This window comes from Galeopterus variegatus, unplaced genomic scaffold (genome assembly GCF_000696425.1).
Source record: "Galeopterus variegatus unplaced genomic scaffold, G_variegatus-3.0.2 Scaffold439, whole genome shotgun sequence".
NCBI lineage: Eukaryota > Metazoa > Chordata > Mammalia > Dermoptera > Cynocephalidae > Galeopterus > Galeopterus variegatus.
In genome coordinates, this window is record NW_007726550.1 from 499,957 (window position 1) to 517,529 (window position 17,573).

The window sequence follows — 17,573 nt, forward strand, 5'->3', positions numbered from 1 at the left end:
TCTTTTTTTTTTTTTTTTTTTTTTTTTTGTCTTTTGTCTTTTTTTCCGTGTCCGGCAACGGATCGCAACCCTCAGTGTCACCCCCGCACCGGACCGGGGACCGGCAACGGGATCGCAACCCTCGGTGTCGCTCCCGCGCCTCACTCAGCCAGTGAGCGGGAACCGGTCCATATGTGGGATCCGAACCCTCGGGCAGGAGCGCCACCGCGCTTCCCAAGCGGCGCACTATCCATTGCGCCACCGGGCCGGCCCATATACTAACCTTTTCACTTGAGCATAGATACTGAACTATGGGAATCTGTTAGACCAGTGTTTTTCAGATTTCTCGACAGAGCCCCAGGAGTTGACAGGGGGTACTTGGGGGCTGCCTGGGCATGATACAGCCAGGGCTGCTCACACTGTTTCTGCTGCCCTCCTACATCTTAGGTGTATGGTGGAAGCATGTAGGGAAGGCAGTGGCCTGCTGAGCCTCATGGAGTGAAAAGAAGAGAGACTTGTCCCAGGTCCCCTCTGTGAATCTATCACAAGGGAACTCCGTTCTGTGGAGACCATGGGCAGTTTGGATACGTGTGCACAGATAGCTGTGGTATCCTGGGTCTCTCCTAGAGGAAAGGGTGTGAGAGAGGTAGTGCCAGGCTCTAGTTCTGATACCTGCCGTACTTCTCAGACCTTAGTGCCCCCAAATATCAAATGTAATCTCCAAGTCCCCTTCTGTGGAGACCATGTAGGGACTTCAGGCTGAGGCCCTTCTGAAGGTCCAGAGGATGCCAGTAGGGTTTTGGGTGGCTGTCTCAGGAGAACAAAGAATGATAGTTGTGATATCCCTTACTTTTTACAACAGATCAGTTTCTGATCCACATGGAAATCTTGTGTAAAGTAACCTTACTGAAAATGGACTGGGGACCCCAAATGGACTGCCTGTATTGCTTTCAGGATAAAGCCCAATTTCTAGGTCTGCCTTTCAAGGCCCTTCATAACCATGACTGACATTTTCATCATCACCTATCTTTCCTCCCCTACCCTGACAAATTGATGGCTCCACTATGCTGCGTGATGTGTTATTCCTGTGTTAATGCCTGTAGTGCTCTTTGGCATGAATGCTTGTGAAATTTGGCTGCTTCTTCGTAAGGTCTGGCTCCCCTGGTTGGAGGGAATCTCTTCCTCCTTGGTGTTACTGTTATTTTTGTACATTATAACAGCCTCGTATTTGTAGATTGTGAGTTTCTCAAGGTCAGGGACATGTCTGAATCTATTTGATCTCTTGCGCAGGATTTGGCAAATATTTCCCAAATTGATGTTTCAAGGATTTAAATAAAACTTTCTCTATAGTATAACAGCCTCGTATTTGTAGATTGTGAGTTTCTCAAGGTCAGGGACATGTCTGAATCTATTTGATCTCTTGCACAGGATTTGGCAAATATTTCCCAAATTGATGTTTCAAGGATTTAAATAAAACTTTCTCTATAGTACAGTTACTTTTAAGTTATGGAATTAGCAAAATCCAACTTCTTTTACTTGAACTTTCTTAAAATTGGACTAATTCCAAAGGAGGTTTTTCTATCTGCGACTTTCATTGAGCCATTTTCTGTCGCCTCTATGCAAATTGTCAGAAAACTTTCTTGGTGGCCTTCCTTTGCCTCGGTGTCAACATTGATTTCTTATAGAAAATGGGAGAGGAGAGGGGACTTTCATTGAGCCATTTTCTGTCGCCTCTATGCAAATTGTCAGAAAACTTTCTCGGTGGCCTTCCTTTGCCTCGGTGTCAACATTGATTTCTTATAGAAAATGGGAGAGGAGAGGGACATTTACTGAGTACCAGCTCTCTCTGCTGGGTACTATCCTAGGTTCTTAACATTGTTTTATCCTTATAACTCAAGTCTCTGATTCCAAACCTGATGCTCTTATTGCTTTTCATTAATAGAGGTTTAATATGTCCCTCTGTAGGCCACAGACCCAGAGAACCTGCTGTAGCCAACTCTAAAGGAAGAGTTACTAGTTCTTTATTTTTTGGCAGCTGTCTAGTAGGAGGATCCAAACCCGTGACCTTGGTGTTGTAAGCCTGCACTCTAAGTAACTGAGCTAATCGGCCAGCCCAGTTCTTAAAACATCTATATGGTAATTTGGTATGGTAGATAAAAATATATTGCATTGTTTATTCCTTACCAGAGATCTGGAGGATGGTGATGGCATCTCCACTGTACGGATTAGGGAACAGATTTAAAGGAGTTCAATGAGCTGGTTTGGCCACTATTCCACACTATCCTCCCATGAAGCTCTACAGCTAGGACTAAGACCTAGACCAGTGTTTCCATGTCAGAATTCCTTCCCAGCATTTCCAGAATCCCTAGAAAAATAGGTTGAGGAAATGAGGAAAAGTTTTATAATTATCCTGTGAATACTAAAGCTTATCAGCCTAGAAACATTACTGGTTTGAAGGAATCCACCTTCATCAAATATAAAACAAGAGCAGGAAACACTAACATGCCAAATTGAAGGTTAAGAGAACCAAGACAGGAGCATGTAAGAGAGAAATGGTCATCCAATTAGTCAGTCTTGCTTTTGGTTGTTGCCATGTCATAAGTATATGTGTTTAGCCTGTTTGTTGCCAATGATGAGTTTTCCTTGCAAATAAAATAAGTTTATACACATAGCATATGCTATAGCAAATCCTGTGAGTAGTGTTCCAAGAAATAAACTTTGCAAGCAAAGTCTTAAGTTGGTTATTTGGACATGTGATTGATTGTATGTACTGTTAACTTGACTAGGATCTTTGAATGTTACATTATTTAAATACTATCCAATACCTGTTCCCTGGCATTTTCCAGTCTTTAAATATTCCCTACAAGCTATTCTTTTTAAATACTACTAAGCTTACTATGCCTATTTATTAAACAAAAATTTTTTTCTAATACCTACAGTAACAAGGAAAAGACTGTGAAAAATGAAGTATTTTAAGAGTAGCTTATGATTTGGGTGAATTTCTGAGAATTCTAATTTCTTGTTCCTAAATTCCAAAGGTAAGTGTTTATTGTGAATTTGGAAACACTAACCTAGACCACAGAGAACCAGGTACTCTCCAGCCTGGAAGGCTCACTGATCTCAGGAGGGTTATATAGCTGCTCACTGTAGAGCTTGGTCTAGAACCCAGGTCTCAACACCTAGTGTCATTCACTTTTCATTCCATTCTGTTGATTTCATCTCAGAGAAACCCCTCACCCCTTGCCCCGAGCTCCTATTATGGTTTTGTTCCAAGAACAGCTAAAAAGTTGAAGCAGAGAGTGATAGGAAGAAGTGGGAACTAAAGTTAATGAAGACGTTTAAGGGAAGACATTATTAACACAACTAAGCCCTTCACTCAAGGGTTTAAAAAGCTACACTTTACCCCTGAAACTATAGAATTCAATTGAACTCACGGCCTTTACTTGTCCCTATAGCTCATCAGTAACATATGTGGAGGTTCCCTCTAAGCACCTGGGGAGCCAGGAGCAGCAGGGATTATCACTGGCATTTGAGAGGTGATAAAATTGAAGCAAAGGAACCTAACCAAAGTGTGGTACAGGTCATATGGAGGCAGGCCTAGAACTCATTGCAGATTGCTAGAATTGGGTGCCTATGTGTACTGAGTAAAGTTTTATAGTTCCTGTCCTTAAGTATTTTAATCGGTCAATTTCTGAGTTCATTTCCCATCTTTTATCTTTCTGTGGCCTACAGCTAAGGTTTTTTGCCCCCATGGGTCAGGTACTCCCAGTAGAAAAATGGTCCACATTCTCTCTGGCAGTAAGATTGAGAATATTGCTAACAGAATGTTGTAGGCAGTGACAGGAGTGGCAAGGTGGGAGAGGATAGGGTCCCACCATTTCTCAACCTAACCTCCAGGAAACCAAGAGTAGAAGCCAGTTTCCTCTGCTGTTCAACAGCTGATAATTCACTGCAAGGAAGATAGGTGATTTTTCAAATGGAACGTTTAAATTATAAATCCGACACATTAATTATAACTTTAATATAACAAATGTTATTAAAAGCAGCAATTCAAAACCATGAATCTTTTAGAAGGTGCACAGGGTTACAAGGTCAGTTGGCAGTAATGCAGCTATTATCTGGTACGAATGAAATGCTGGGATGGGGAGTCAGGGTGACCTTGTTAGGCCTTGTGCTGACTTCCCAAGTGGGGAAGACACCCCCTTCCCCCTCCTTTCACCCAGAGCCTCTCTGGAGCCCCAAGTAGGGAATGTGCGATGTACTGTAATGGGTCTTGCTCATCTGGGGCTTTCTCAGGCCTGGAAAGCACTCCTGGGAGGTTGCTGTGCTCTCTAAAGCCAGGCAGGAAGCCACAGATTGGATCCCAGATCCCACACCCTGCTGGGCTGGGGGCTGGCCTCTCAGCTCCCCTTCTACCTGGCCCCAGTCTGGGCCTTAGTGGCAGCAGCTATGGTGCTGAGAACGGGGAGAATTGGGCCCAATGCCAGCTCATCCCTGCCTGGGCCCTGCCAGGAAAGCATAGGGACGTGGGTGAGCCATGCACAGGAGGTAAGGTCCCTTTGAAAGGCACTGTAGGAGGTGAGGTTTAAGGCGGGGGGCATCTAAACTCTCAGGGACCCCCTGAATGCTCACAGGTAGGGAAGGGAGTCAGGCACTGTAATGGAAAAACCAGCTCCTCAGGCCTGCTGCCCCTGCTGCTGCCTGTCATTGTTCTGCCCACCTTCGCCTTCCAGCTGGCGGCCTGCAAAACCCAGCCAAGCTGGAGGCAACAGCAGCAGTTGGCAAGGCTGGTCCCCATCTGGTGCCCCTGCCTTCCAGTCAAGGCACTTCTTTCCATTTTCCAATCAAGTGAGTCAGTTTCTAATATCTCTGGAAGCAGCAAAAATGAGGGGCTCCCTCCCTCCCAATTTTGGTTTCCCTCCATAAGGGGGGCTGAGTTTGAATGTCGGTTCTAAGAATTGTTTATACCCTCACTGACAAAGGCTTCCTTGTGAGGAAAGGGGAAAACCCCAACCTATCCCAAAAAGTGGTTTGTCACTTCAGGGCAGGACAGGGCAGAGGACATGGAAGAGGGTATGAGTTCCTTGTGCCTCACTATGGGGCCACAGCTCGTTCATGGTCTGAAAGAAGGAGCCAGGAGCTGGGCTTTCACATTTAGTTGCATGGCCCCTGGAAGAGGGCCAAGGGAAAGCCAAAGGCAGGAGCCAGGCTGGCCTCAGAGGGAACTTGTGGCTCTGCATGTGTGACTGTGTGTGTGTGGATGGATGGTGGTGTGGTTGTGTGGAGATGTGTGTGTGCCTGGAAGATGAAAGCACACACATGGGTGGGAGCTTATGTGTCAGTGGCTGTGTACTGTTTGGCTGTGTGTGGTGGGTCTGGGGGTGGGAGGCACAGGAAACAGTCAGGGTTAGCATGACACAGCTTCCCTTCCCACCACTCCCTCCCTCCCAGTCCCCCAGGTTTTCAAGGATGCTTCCATTCCAGCAAGGCCAGACTCAGCTCCATGGCAACCAAGAGGGGGTGTGGCCAAGGAAAGGAAAACTGGAACCTCCAAAGCTCACACCCATACCCACAGCCTTCACTCAGCCTTTGTAACTGGGCCCTGATACTGGTGCCTTCTGAGGCAGAGACCCCACTCTTCACTCTTCAGATCCCGAGAGTCCCAGGGTCTCTGCCACACAGGCTTTCACAGAGGCCTTCTCCCACCTCCACCGTAGCAGAGGAAAGTGACAGGAAAGTGCGAGAGAAAAGCTCTGAAAGGTGTCCTCTTTCCACCTTCACCCATTCTCTCTTGAAGGTTCCCGTTCTCATAATGTAGTCCCTGGGGGGACTGGCTGTGCCATGGTCAGGCACAAAGGGTATCCAGTGGAGGGACAGATGTGCACATGTAGGATGTGTAAACACAGACACACCCAAAAGGGGTGAAAGAGGTAAAGGGACACAGAATTGGGGACAAAGACACAAAGATTTGGGCCTCAGGAGAAACGATCAGGACCAGAGGGGACACAAATTCAGAACAGCTAAACAGAGATTGAGGGGCTGTGGAGTGTGTACAAACTGAAAAATAGCCAGAGGGACCTTAGAGACACAGGCAAAGGGGTGAAGAGCCTGAGGAAGCCCCAGAGCAAAAGTGGCACAGCAGAGAGGCACAGGCCTTGGCCTCGTCCTTGGCCTGGATGGCAGGCAGGGCTTTTAGCCAGGCACTTAGCTCTGCCCTGCTTCCCTCCCCCACCCCAGTCTGGAGAAAACTGGGGAACCTATGGCTTCCGCTGTCCCTCCTTTGGTTTCCAGGGCTCCTGGCATCCTCTGAGGGCTAGTCAGTAAGGGGTGGTCCCTTCCCACTCCACCAGGTACTGAACCTTGCCCTCAGGTGTGATCCTCCGAGCCAGCACCTGGTACTTTTCCCCACAGGCCAACCGCCCAGCCGCACCAAAGTAGTTAGTGATAGATGACTTGAGGTGGGACAAAGATGAGTCATCTTCACTGATGCTCTCAAATGTGTGGCTGTCAATGCCTTCGTCTGGCCGCTCAGGGCCTGAAGCCCCCTCTGCACTGCTGTCCGAGGGGCAGCGTCCGCCTGGCTCGGCCGCCCGCCGCTTTGCCCGCAGTGGCATGTAGGCTTTGGCTGCCAGCTTCCTCTTGCGGCTGCCCACTGTCCGTCTGTGTTGGGAAGGGTAGGAGGAAGATGATGAGAATGAGATGGAGCAATCTTTTAATGAATTCCTTGCCCAAGCACTCTCCTAGGCACCAGGCACTGTGCCAAGCCCGGGGCATGGGTTATCTCACTGGATCCTCTCACTAGCCCTGTGAAGAGGGAAACTGAGGCCCCAGAGGAGAAATAACCAACTGGGGAGTGGCAGAGCAGGGTTACACCTGTGTATGTCCAACTCTAAAGCTCATGCTCTATATCTAGGATCCCAGCACTGCACAAGTGCGCGAGCACCATTCTCTGTGCCTCTTGAAGTTGTGCAGTGGGAGGCCCTGCCAATACTTCCTTGTCCCTCACCTGGACCCACCTGGAGCTAGGTGAGTCACACAGGGATAGGGTGGTGGATATGGACTAAAGGACCTTGTACCCCAGGGGCTGGATGGAGACACCAATAGTCATCACACATACACACACACAGGCAGAGGTGTCAGAGAGACGGACACACAAGATGAGGTACACATTCGCAGGTGCTTAGAAACTAAGACCCAGAGTGCTAGTGAGAAGCAAAGAAACAGGAAGAAATTCAGTGAGCAACACAGGCTTGAACTGTGCAGCTCCACTTATATGTAGATTTATTTCAATAAATGGAAAAATTTTAGTTATGCATGACATACCTAACCAAACAGTTAAGTAGCTTACCTTACAGTAGGCTTTTAGCAGGCCATTAGTAGTTAAGTAAGATTTGGGGGAGTCAAAAGCTACATGTGGATTTTCGACTGTGTGGGGGTCGGTGCCTCTAACCCCTGCATTATGCAAGGGTCAACTGTAAATGAAAATATACAGGCAACAGCAGAGAAAGACATCTAGAAAGAGATGTCTGGAGACAGAGAAAGACTCCAAGTCATAACTCTATAGGCATTACACTTTTAATTCTACTTTTGCAAGGGCCTCAAGTATCTAAAATACAGTTATAGGAGCCTCAGTTCAGAAGAAATCCTTGTGCTTTGCAGCACCACCCTTCCCATGCTGCTGAGGACCAGCTATTGACAAACAAGCTGTATCCTCAGTTAGGCCCTGGGGATTTGTGGCTCCTCTCCCAGACCCTGTACTCTGCAGGATGCCATCTTCCCCTCCATCAGGTTTCCAAATAAATGGCTCTTTCCATTAGAGACCCCGGAAAACAGACACCAGATTCAAACAGCCATGAACCAAGGTCAGGCGACACTGCACAGAGAGGCACAGACAAGCAAAATCATGGCTTGCAGAGGCCAAGAACACCAAAATAAAGAAGTTCTGGTCAAACCATCCCAGAATTGGAATCATCCAGCGAGAGGTGTCCTACATCCTTCTGCATCAGGCGAAAGGGACGGAACCACAGCAACTTGAATGCCTATGCTTAGTCCCCCTCTAAACCCCAGTGACTTGGAACTAGGGTCCTAGAGCCAGACTCACACAATTGCAGAAGGCCGGGTACCCCAGCCTGAGACTGAGTGCACAGAATGAGCCACACGTCACAGAAGCGGGAGGTGGAGAGGCTAGGGGAATAACGTTACTTGCAGAACTTGAAGGCCAGACCCCAGGAAGCTCACCTGGAGTCATATCACAATTGCAGAAGGCCGGGTACCCCAGCCTGAGACTGAGTGCACAGAATGAGCCACACGTCACAGAAGCGGGAGGTGGAGAGGCTGGGGGAATAACGTTACTTGCAGAACTTGAAGGCCAGACCCCAGGAAGCTCACCTGGAGTCATAGGAGAGGCTGGTGGAGGCAGAGCCAGAGGTGCTGGCGGCGTCGGTGGAGTCCACATCTGAGAAGAATGTCTGGCCGGAGCTGGCGCTGAGAGAGGGGAGAAGGTGAGCCTCCTGTTGGCCCAGCCCAGCAAGGTCCTGCCAACCTGGGACCCTTGGGACCTCTCCAGCCATCTCTCCACCCCTCTGGCATGCATCTTCATCCCAGTGGAGGCCCGTCTTCCTATTACTGAGCTTCCAACCACCACACCTGCCTGTCCATTTTCTACCTATCCAGGCTTCAAAATCCAAGGAGTCAAGAAAGCCTTCTCTGACCACCCTTCCTTGCTGGTGACAATAATTTATGAGAATGAACTGAGGCACTTGGGCAACACTTTACAGGTCAAAAGTGCTTTCACTTGTAGTATCTAGGAGGTTCAGAGAAGTTAAGGAATTTAGCTAAAGCCACACAGCTACTACTGGTAAGCAGAGTCTGGAGGTGGGGTCTGAGTCTAAAGCCCTTGCTCTTTCCTCCGTATAATCAGTAAAGCACTGAATGACCTTTAATAATTTTGGAAATAAAATGATGGAAGATGCAGCTCCTCCCATTGGTTGTACCCAAGCATGGGGTGCTGTGGGAACACACAGGAAGGCAGCCAGTACAGCCTGGGTTGGGTTAGTGAAGGCTTTCTGGAGGAGGCAGGGTCTTGAGCAGGGAGAAGCAGGAGAGGGGGCTGAAGAGGTAGGGAAGGCCGTGGCAAAGCAGGCTTTGTATTCTGCTCTGGGAGCAGAGGGATGTTATGCTGGAAGCTCTAGTGGAAAAAGACCCTTCAGGCAGCCCCAGGCAACATGCACCCTTTCAACTGGGGGTTTCAAAATGACCCCCAAGCACTTCCCACTCCCTCAAAAGGATTTCTGCTTTGCCCCTTCCAGAGCCTCCCTGCACTGCTGGGGGAATGGAAGTGGCCTCCCCACTTGGTTCCATCCCAGTCTCCAGAGCAGACCCCTCTGCTGGGTCTCTCATCAATACCTTTTTAAACTCTGAATTTCATCCAAAGTGAAGTCAAATATGCTGGCGAGGTGGTGGTTGGTGCTCCAGGCCGAGGTGAAGTCACTCTGTGGACAGACACAGAGGAAGGAGAGAAGAAGGGTCAGTCAGCGAGTATCAGATCTGCCTCCCAGAAGTACCCTTCTCCCCAGCTGAGGGCCACACAGGCTGGCTGCCATCCAGCCAGGGCTGCTGAGGGCTGGACCTTCCCTAGGTAAGACCTGTCCCTCTCTTTATTCCAAGGCCTGACCCGGGAGCCACATCACCCTGCTTCTAGTCCTGGCTTTGTTTCTAGCCAACTGTACAACCTTCACCTCTCTGGGCTTCAGTTACCTCAACTACAAAACGGGACGCCCTTAGAGGTGTTAGGAAGCACAGTGAAATTAAATAATGGTTGTAAACGTGCCTTGTAAACTGTAAAGTGCTGGGGAATTGAGGTATTGTTAATATTCCTGCCCGCAAGAAGGGCTTCAGTAAGAATGCAGGGTTACTAAAGAAGGAAAGGAAGTGCTCTGCAGCCCTGGTTCTAGGCTGGGCTCTGCCACTGTCCTGATGTGTGACCTCAGGAAAGTTACTGCCCCACTCTGCTCTGTTTCCCCTCCTGGACAGTGAGGGCAAGAATATTACCTGCCCTTGCCCTCTAACCTTGGGTTCTTGGGAGAACTTGGGGAGATAAAGGAGTGGTCTTGGAGTGCCTGGCTTTTCCTTGTTTAGATGTAATAGGAACTGGCTTCTCCTTTAAGGGACATGGAAGAGTCCCCTGGGCCTGGGGGAGTTTTGCGCATGAATCCCTAATATGTGCTGACCCTGTGTGTGAAAGTGGAGAGCAAGAAAATAAGGAACTAACACTGGGAATAGCATCTTCCAGCAAAAACTTTGATCTTTTTCTTCTATAAACTCGCCTTTTCTGCTGCTGGAATTCGTGAGGCAACAAACTGTGGAGACAGAAAAGGGAGAGGGTGGCCCAGTCAGAGCCTGAGGGCCCAGAGGGTGGCCCAGAGGGAGGAGCCTCAGGAGCAGGGGCAGGGGTCACAGTAGTAGTAGGGGTGGGGATGGGCTCTGAACAATAGCAGCACCTTCCCAAGGAGAATTGGGCAGGAGGGCGAGTTTTCTGGAGCAGCAAGTGTGGGAGGGTGTGGAGGAGGTATAGTGGGCAGAAAAAGAAAAGGCACCTGCCCTGGCATGTGCATCCAGATGCCCTGCCCCCCAATACCCAGGATGAGGGTGCTTGGCTTAGCCAGGAGAGCTAAGGACCCCTTACACACCCTGACTACTCTGACTTTCCCTTCACCCTCTTGCCCAAGCCCTAATCCAGCAAGGCTGGGTCCCAGGATCTGGTTTCCCTCCTGTGGTGGAAGGAGTCGGGAATCTGGAATCAAGTCCCACTAAGCCACTAACTAGCCCTCTGCAGGTGCCTACAGCTGGGACAAGCTGGGGCTAGGTCCTCCCTGCTTCCTTGGGTGCCACCATACTCTCTGGGCCTACTGCACAGCCTGCTGGCTTGGTCTGGGAGCAGAGAAACCGAGTGTGGCTGCAGCCCTAGTCCCTGGGTCCCCGAGCACTGACCCAGGCTTGCTCTTTCCTCTCTTACGCAGCTCAGAGGAGGTGCCGTTCTCACTCAGCACCAGGCCTTTGTCAGGCAGCAGCTTCCCTGGCGGGTTGGGCGGGACACGGATGCGCAGGCGGAAGATGCACTTCTTCTTCTTGATCTCCTTGCCGCAGAGGAACCTGGGGGTGGAGGGCAGGGGGAGGCGAAAGCTCTGGAGTCTGTCAGTCCATCCTCCTGGGGAGTGGGGTCAAGCATTAAACAAGCTTCTCTGCCTCCTTGGACCCAGAGCTAAAATCCCAAGTGGCCTGGAAACACTGAGTCCTCAAAGCCTATGAAAAGAGGGGTCCCAGGTGTAGCTGATAAAGTTACTGGTGGCTCCTCCCTGTCCTTCCTCCCACATGTGTGGTTCTTCAGCTCCTCTCCCTTTTCTGCCTCAACCAGTCCCAAGGCCACCTCCCATAGGAAGTCCTCCTCCAGCTCACGTGAAACTCCTATGCTCAAGACACTGGATTCTACCTCATTCTATTCTCTGGTCTCCCCCAGGAGACTGAAAAAACCTCCAAGCACTTTTCTCCTCTTCCTTTCAACACCGGCTGAGCTATTATGAGGCCGCAGAGGTAACTAAGACACAGCCCTACCCCCACTAGGAGGACAGATGGCCATTGGGGACTGTCCATTGGGAGGGCAGGTAGCCTCATGTACTGAAGAGTAGGGCTATGTCTGGTCCTGAAACATGAAAATGTGAATGACAGAGTGGGAATTCTGCCTAGAAGGGTCTGGAAGGGTTTCACAGAAGCAGGGGCCTTGTCTTATTCCCCACCATGGCCTCAGCACCCAACAGGGCCTGACTCAGTGCAGCACCTTAATAAACACTTGTTGATGGAACAAATGTATAGAAGGGATGAAGAGTATCCTGGGAAGAGTAAGCACATGCGCAAAAACACCGAGTTGGAAGGCTAAGGGCTCAGCATGGCTGGTACCCAGAGTAAATAAAGCAAAGGGATGGAAGCAAAGAGTGGGCAGGGCCTGATCCTAAAAGGCCTGGAATGCAGGGTTAAGGAACCTGAGCTTTACCCTGTGGTGGTGGTGAAGGACAGGGCTGGCTGCGTGTGCTGAAAACTGGATGGGAAGACATGGGCTGGGGAATGAGTTAGGAGACTACAGCCCACCCAAGAGATGATGGATCGATCCCTCAGTGCCTGGCCACGAACCTGGGGGAGGGGCCCTCAGAGAGCAGGATGCGGCCCCCTGTGGAGCTGAGCCCAGTACCAAAATGTGTCAGGTTGCTGGGGTGGTTGGGGAGGCCTTGCGAAGGAGGTGGGCTGTTCCCTGGATCTTGAAGGATGGCAAGAACTTATATAGTCAAAGAAAAGGGGAAGGGGACCCAGGCAGGGAACATGGCTTAAGCAAAGGCTGAGAGGTAGGAAGAATCCTCAGATTGAAATCCTACCTGTTGGGGGCCCCCACAGCATTCCCTCCCCTCTGTGCACGCACCGGCTTTTGTAACTGTTCAGGGCGTTGAGGAGATGTGGTCCTCGATCCGTCACAGGGGTGCTGGTGAGCTAAGGGGGAGCAGACCAGCAGGACAGTCAGACTCTGGCACATGGCATTTGGGGAGGCCCCAGTCCCTGTCCCTGCCCTCCCCTCCAACTCCTGATGCATCTGAGTCCTCCAGGTGAGGACCACAGATGTAATCCATGATCTCAGACAAGCCTTTTCACCTCTCTGAGCTCATTTCCCCATCTGTAAGTGAAGAGAACAACTCCTGGCCAAAATGTATCAAAAGCTTTAAAAATGTCCATACCCTTAACCCAGTAATGCTGCTCCATGGAAGCTATCATACAGGTATACTATGAAACATGAACAAAACTTTACGTTCAAAAATGTTCACTGTAACATTGTTTCTAATGGACAAATGGGAGAAAAATTGTATGCTCAACAGGAAGGAAACAAATTATGGTAGAAACCAATGGAGCTATTAAAAATGTTATGAAGACTCCTTAATAATATAGAAAAGTATTTATGATATAATGGAAACTGCAAAAAGATGATTTTAAATTGTATATATACTATCATTTAAATTTTGTAAAAAGAAAAAATAATTGCATAGAATAAAGACTGGAAGGAAATGCTCCTATGCATTGTTTCTAGTTATTTCTGGGTGTTATGATGTGGGACTATGGAGTTTTAAAATTTTTAATGATTAAGTTGTTTTTATTTTTTTGTGCAGCTGGCCAGTATGGGGATCCGAACCCTTGACCTTGGTGTTACAACTCTGTGCTCTAACCCACTGAGCTACTGGCCAGCCATCGAGCTTTTTTAAAACTATATACTTCCTTATGCTTTTTGGTACTTAAACTTTTTCTACCAGAAACATGTATGATTTTTTAAAATAAATCAGAAAACAGTTATCTTAAAAAATACCAACTCTACTTATCTTTTAAGGCTTTATAATATGTACACTCATGCATTGCTTAACAACAGTGATACATTCTGAGAAATGCATTGTTAGGTGACTTCATCACTGTGAACATCGTAGAGTGCACTTACACAGACCTAGATGGCATAGCCTACTACACACCATGGGTATATGACTTAGCCACTGTTGTATATATGATCTGTCGTCAAACAAAATGTTATGTGGTGCATGACTGTACAAGAGTACTTCAAAAAGCTTGTGAAAAAATAGAGTTAAAAGATAATACAAATCTTTGCATGAACTTTTTGGAGCATGCTTATATGTCTTTTATAAATTATCAATCACTGTAAATGAAGATGTTATTATATAAAACCCTTCGCAAAGCCGCAAAGCATCTTTTTGCAAAGGTTATCTTTTTTTTTTTTTTTTGAAAGCCTTGTCTCATCAAAGGAGGATCTGAGGCAGTCAGCAGAGAAGATTTCTCACTCTGTAAGTGATGGAGAGAATCCTAAGGGTGTCATTAAGGGAAAGGGTGCATAGCCCTCCTGTGGAAGTGGTTAAGGAGGCCCTGGCTCCAGCTCTTGCTCATCCCCAAAGCTGTGCTGACCACTGGCAAGTCACTCTCCAGCTCTGACATTCTGGGTTGCTACTTCACTCCATGGACCTGAGGCTCCCAGGCCCCTGGTGACCCAGTATCCAGAACAGGATCAGCAGGGGGCAGGACCACTCCACTTTCCACCCTAGCCAGGAAATCTGGAGTGGGGTAAAGTACTCCTGCCACTCTGATATCCATGGCCCTGCATACCTTGCCAAGCTGCAGGAGCTCCCAGTGGTGGTTGACAAAGGCCAGAATCTCCTCAAAGTCAAAGTACTTCTTCTTGCTCTGCACTCCCAGGTTGTAGAGGGCCAGGTGAACCACATCCACCCTGGGCAAGGGGGCATGGAGGTGGGGCCAAGTGAGACGCAGCCTACCCAGCCAGGGCTGGAGCCTCTGGGTCCAGGCTGAGGAGCAGGGGCAAGGCTGGGACTGGGTAGCTGAAAATGGAATTGTTCCCAGAGGGAGGAGGAAGGGGAGGAGCTGAGAGGGGCAGGGGTGGATTTGGGCCAAGCCCCACCCTCTCACCATCGCAGGGGCAGCCTCTCGATGTACTCTGGGCCCTGGTTACACACGGAGCAGAAGAACAGGTAGAACCTGTGGGTGGGTGGAGAGGGGCCCTGTGGTGGGAGGGGCTCTTGACACCCCATCCTAGTCCAGCGCCCTCGCCTCCTCACCCCTCACTCCCCACCTGCCTTCCCATCCTGTGTTCTCACTCCTAGGGCTGGTGGCCTCTCACGGGGTAAGGACAGGGCAGGACAGGAACCAAGAAAGGCTCCCCTAGCCTCCTCACCCCTCACTCCCCACCTGCCTTCCCATCCTGTGTTCTCACTCCTGGGGCTGGTGGCCTCTCACGGGGTAAGGACAGGGCAGGACAGGAACCAAGAAAGGCTCCCCTACCCCTCCTAATCCCTCTTTCCACCCCCTTCCCAATGTTGCCCTGGAGTGTGGCTGAGTTCACTGAGTTTATAGGGAGAGAGTTGAACGAGGCTGGGCTGCAGTGGTCACCCTCTTCCACTCTGAGACAGACAGATAGACACACAAACAACCACAAATGACATGAGACATCAACCAAAAGACATAATATCTGGTTTGACATACATAATGCCTTCCATTAGCTTAGACCCATTGGTTAGAAGCTGGATTAAGTTGTCCATTTCCCTAGTGGCTCCTACAACTGGGGCAGTGACTGTCACCCCTCCTTCCCTAGACATTTGAAGAGACTAGGGTTGAGGACAGGCAGGGATTTATCTAAGGTCACCTACAAATCAATGGCAACTAGGAATATGGTCCAGTATATTCCTTTATTGCCTAATGGCCCAGCTTAGTTGGGGCCTCTCCTCCCGAGTTGCCTCCCATACACAGGTACACACTATCATAGATCCCCCTTGTCTGGGGCCTGGCAAGCAATCTGAAGGAGTAGTTGCTGCCACCCCTCCTGGCCCCTCAACCCATTCCCAAGGCCCAGCTGGGCTAAATTAGCACCTACCGGTCTCCGAACATCATGGGCTCATTGAGGCACTGGGTGCAGGCCTCATGGAACCACTGCCTGCACCGGTAGCATTGCAGCATCCGCAGGTACCACCTGAAGAGACAGAGGAACCAGTGTCAGCCAGGCATGAGTCTCAGTGACCTTTCCCAACTTAAAGTCACTCTCCACTGGCGGAAAGGGAAAAGAATTCATAGTTGCCAAGCACTTAGGCTGTGCCAAGGGAGGTCCTGGGAGCCAGGCATATGCTATCTCATTTGGTCTCACCATCTGATAAAAGATGGGCCACTGTCCCATATTACAGATGAGTCAGAGGTTAAATGGCTTGCTCAGAAAGCAAGTGGTAGATGGTGATTCAAATTCTGGTCTCCCTAACTTCAAAGCCCATGCTCTTCCTGTCATGCTACACTGGAGCTCCCATCTCTAGACTGTGCCCCAAACACCAGTGATAGGGAAAGGTTTGCCTGGAAAACTTCATGGGAAAATAATGGCTCCTATAAACTACATGGGGGCAGGATACATCTGGTTTTTCTCACCTGGTACTGTATCTACCGTATCAGGGCCATTCAACAACTAGTCATTGAATACGAATAAAGAGCAAAGAGGTATTCCCTTAAACTATCAATGCCTTGTTTGCACCTTGTCAAGTGCAGTTCAGGTTAAAATGCACATTCCTTGGTCCACTCCGGATTTATTCAATCTTTTTTTAACATACATGCTTACATTTATAACAATTTTCCACGTAATTCATAGAAACAAGCCTCATAAAATTTACATTCTGAATACAATAAAAACCAGTTCTAATGAAGGTTTGGGGTGTTTTGGACAGCTGGCCGGTATGGGGATCTGAACCCTTGACCTTGGTTTTATAATGCTGTGTTCTAACCAACTGAGCTAACCTGCCAGCAGTTCAAATGAAGATTTAGCTGTCTTCCTAAACATTTCTGTTTGAGGTATCACTTTAAGACATGCCAATATAGCACATTTGTAAAATGACCCAGGAGTCCATCCTAAAAATCCCAATCAACACAGCATCATCTCTGGGATACTTACTAACAGGATGAACAAGACTAATCTCTTGAAACAAGGAAGAAATATTTTAATTGTTACAAAAACAAGGGAGACAGGTACTAGGAACTCTGTATTTCATAAAACAGTGAAACTTTGTTATATTTTCATGATCATCTTCCTTTAAACCATTCATTTAAAAAGTCCTAGGCAAGACCAATAAAGCAGCTTCATCTAAGATATTTTAAAAAGCCTAGAGATTAAAAAACAACAGTGAAGAATTTCACTATCTTTATATATTAAATCATAGTATATAAAGCTATTCAATTTTTCAGTGTCACGAGTAAAGCATTAGCTCTATCTAGCTTCATCCCTGGGAGGTGGGCACTTGATACAGCAATACTCATTAATTGGTAGGTAGATTACTGTGTTATTGTGTTAACTGTGATTACTGTGTTAACGGTAGTAAAGCCATTTTACCATCAACTTATGAAGTAATAACACTAGCCAAACACACAGAGACACAAATACCAAAAAATGATGTATATATAAGTATATATACAAGTATATATAAGTAGCTATACTTAGGGCATGACTATCAAGTAACAAGACTGATTTAATACTTTATAGTCATAGCACATTAAAAATACATTGCCAGAGAGATAATGGTCCCACATATGAAAAATGTCTGTATGAAAAAGGCTGTGATTTATTGCAAAGCATAATTATATAGCAAATTCCAAGGAAGGGCAAATAATTTTTAGAAGCAAATTTTTATTGTAACACCAAGGTCAAGGGTTTGGATCCCTGTACCAGACAGCCCCCAAAAATCCACAAAGTTTTAAACTTAACATATTAGGCCAAAGTCTCAGTTACTTTTTGGAGAATTCAGAAATATTAGGGGTGGAAGAATGCTTTTTCTTTTTTTCTTCTTTTTTGTGATGTTTCACTTATTTATTTATTTATTTTTCTTTTCTTTCTTCTGATAGTTTTGTTCATTTGTTCTAAAGTGTCCTCTTCAGTGGAACCGGATGAATAAGACCTTTTCCTTTTTTTTTTTCAATTTGATATTCTCTTTGATTTTTTCTTTTCTTCCCTCTTTTTCATTTAT

General features: G+C 47.8%; 1 protein-coding gene and 1 long non-coding RNA gene across 2 annotated transcripts in view; both read right to left on the bottom strand.

Annotated features, from left to right (window-relative positions):
* LOC103587298 overlaps positions 1–1,646 on the bottom strand; it is a 2,823-nt gene extending 1,177 nt beyond the window's left edge. The window contains exons 1-2 of the long non-coding RNA XR_550217.1: positions 1,339–1,646; positions 263–1,200 (exon numbers count right to left, since the gene is read on the bottom strand). This is a non-coding gene — a long non-coding RNA (uncharacterized LOC103587298). The remainder of the gene's footprint in view (positions 1–262; positions 1,201–1,338) is intronic.
* A 2,323-nt stretch (positions 1,647–3,969) lies between these two features.
* Positions 3,970–15,560, bottom strand: PHF19 (PHD finger protein 19). Its single transcript, XM_008568776.1, has 9 exons — positions 15,455–15,560; positions 14,494–14,562; positions 14,176–14,296; positions 12,446–12,513; positions 10,969–11,130; positions 10,250–10,337; positions 9,385–9,470; positions 8,368–8,463; positions 3,970–6,639 (listed from the first exon to the last, which is right to left on the bottom strand). The coding sequence occupies exons 1-9, from the start codon at positions 15,535–15,537 to the stop codon at positions 6,297–6,299; spliced, it is 1,116 nt and encodes a 371-aa protein (XP_008566998.1). The 5' UTR covers positions 15,538–15,560; the 3' UTR covers positions 3,970–6,296.
* Positions 15,561–17,573: the final 2,013 nt, after the last annotated feature.

Excerpts from the sequence above, each read along its gene's own strand:
- PHF19 (XM_008568776.1), bottom strand. The coding sequence starts at position 15,537 with ATGCTGCAATGCTACCGGTGCAGGCAGTGGTTCCATGAGGCCTGCACC. Across the intron at positions 11,131-12,445 it reads CTGAACAGTTACAAAAGCCG|GTTCCTCTGCGGCAAGGAGA; the intron begins GTGCGTGCACAG and ends CTCCACCCCCAG. Across the intron at positions 6,640-8,367 it reads AGCCTCTCCTATGACTCCAG|ACGGACAGTGGGCAGCCGCA; the intron begins GTGAGCTTCCTG and ends TTCCCAACACAG.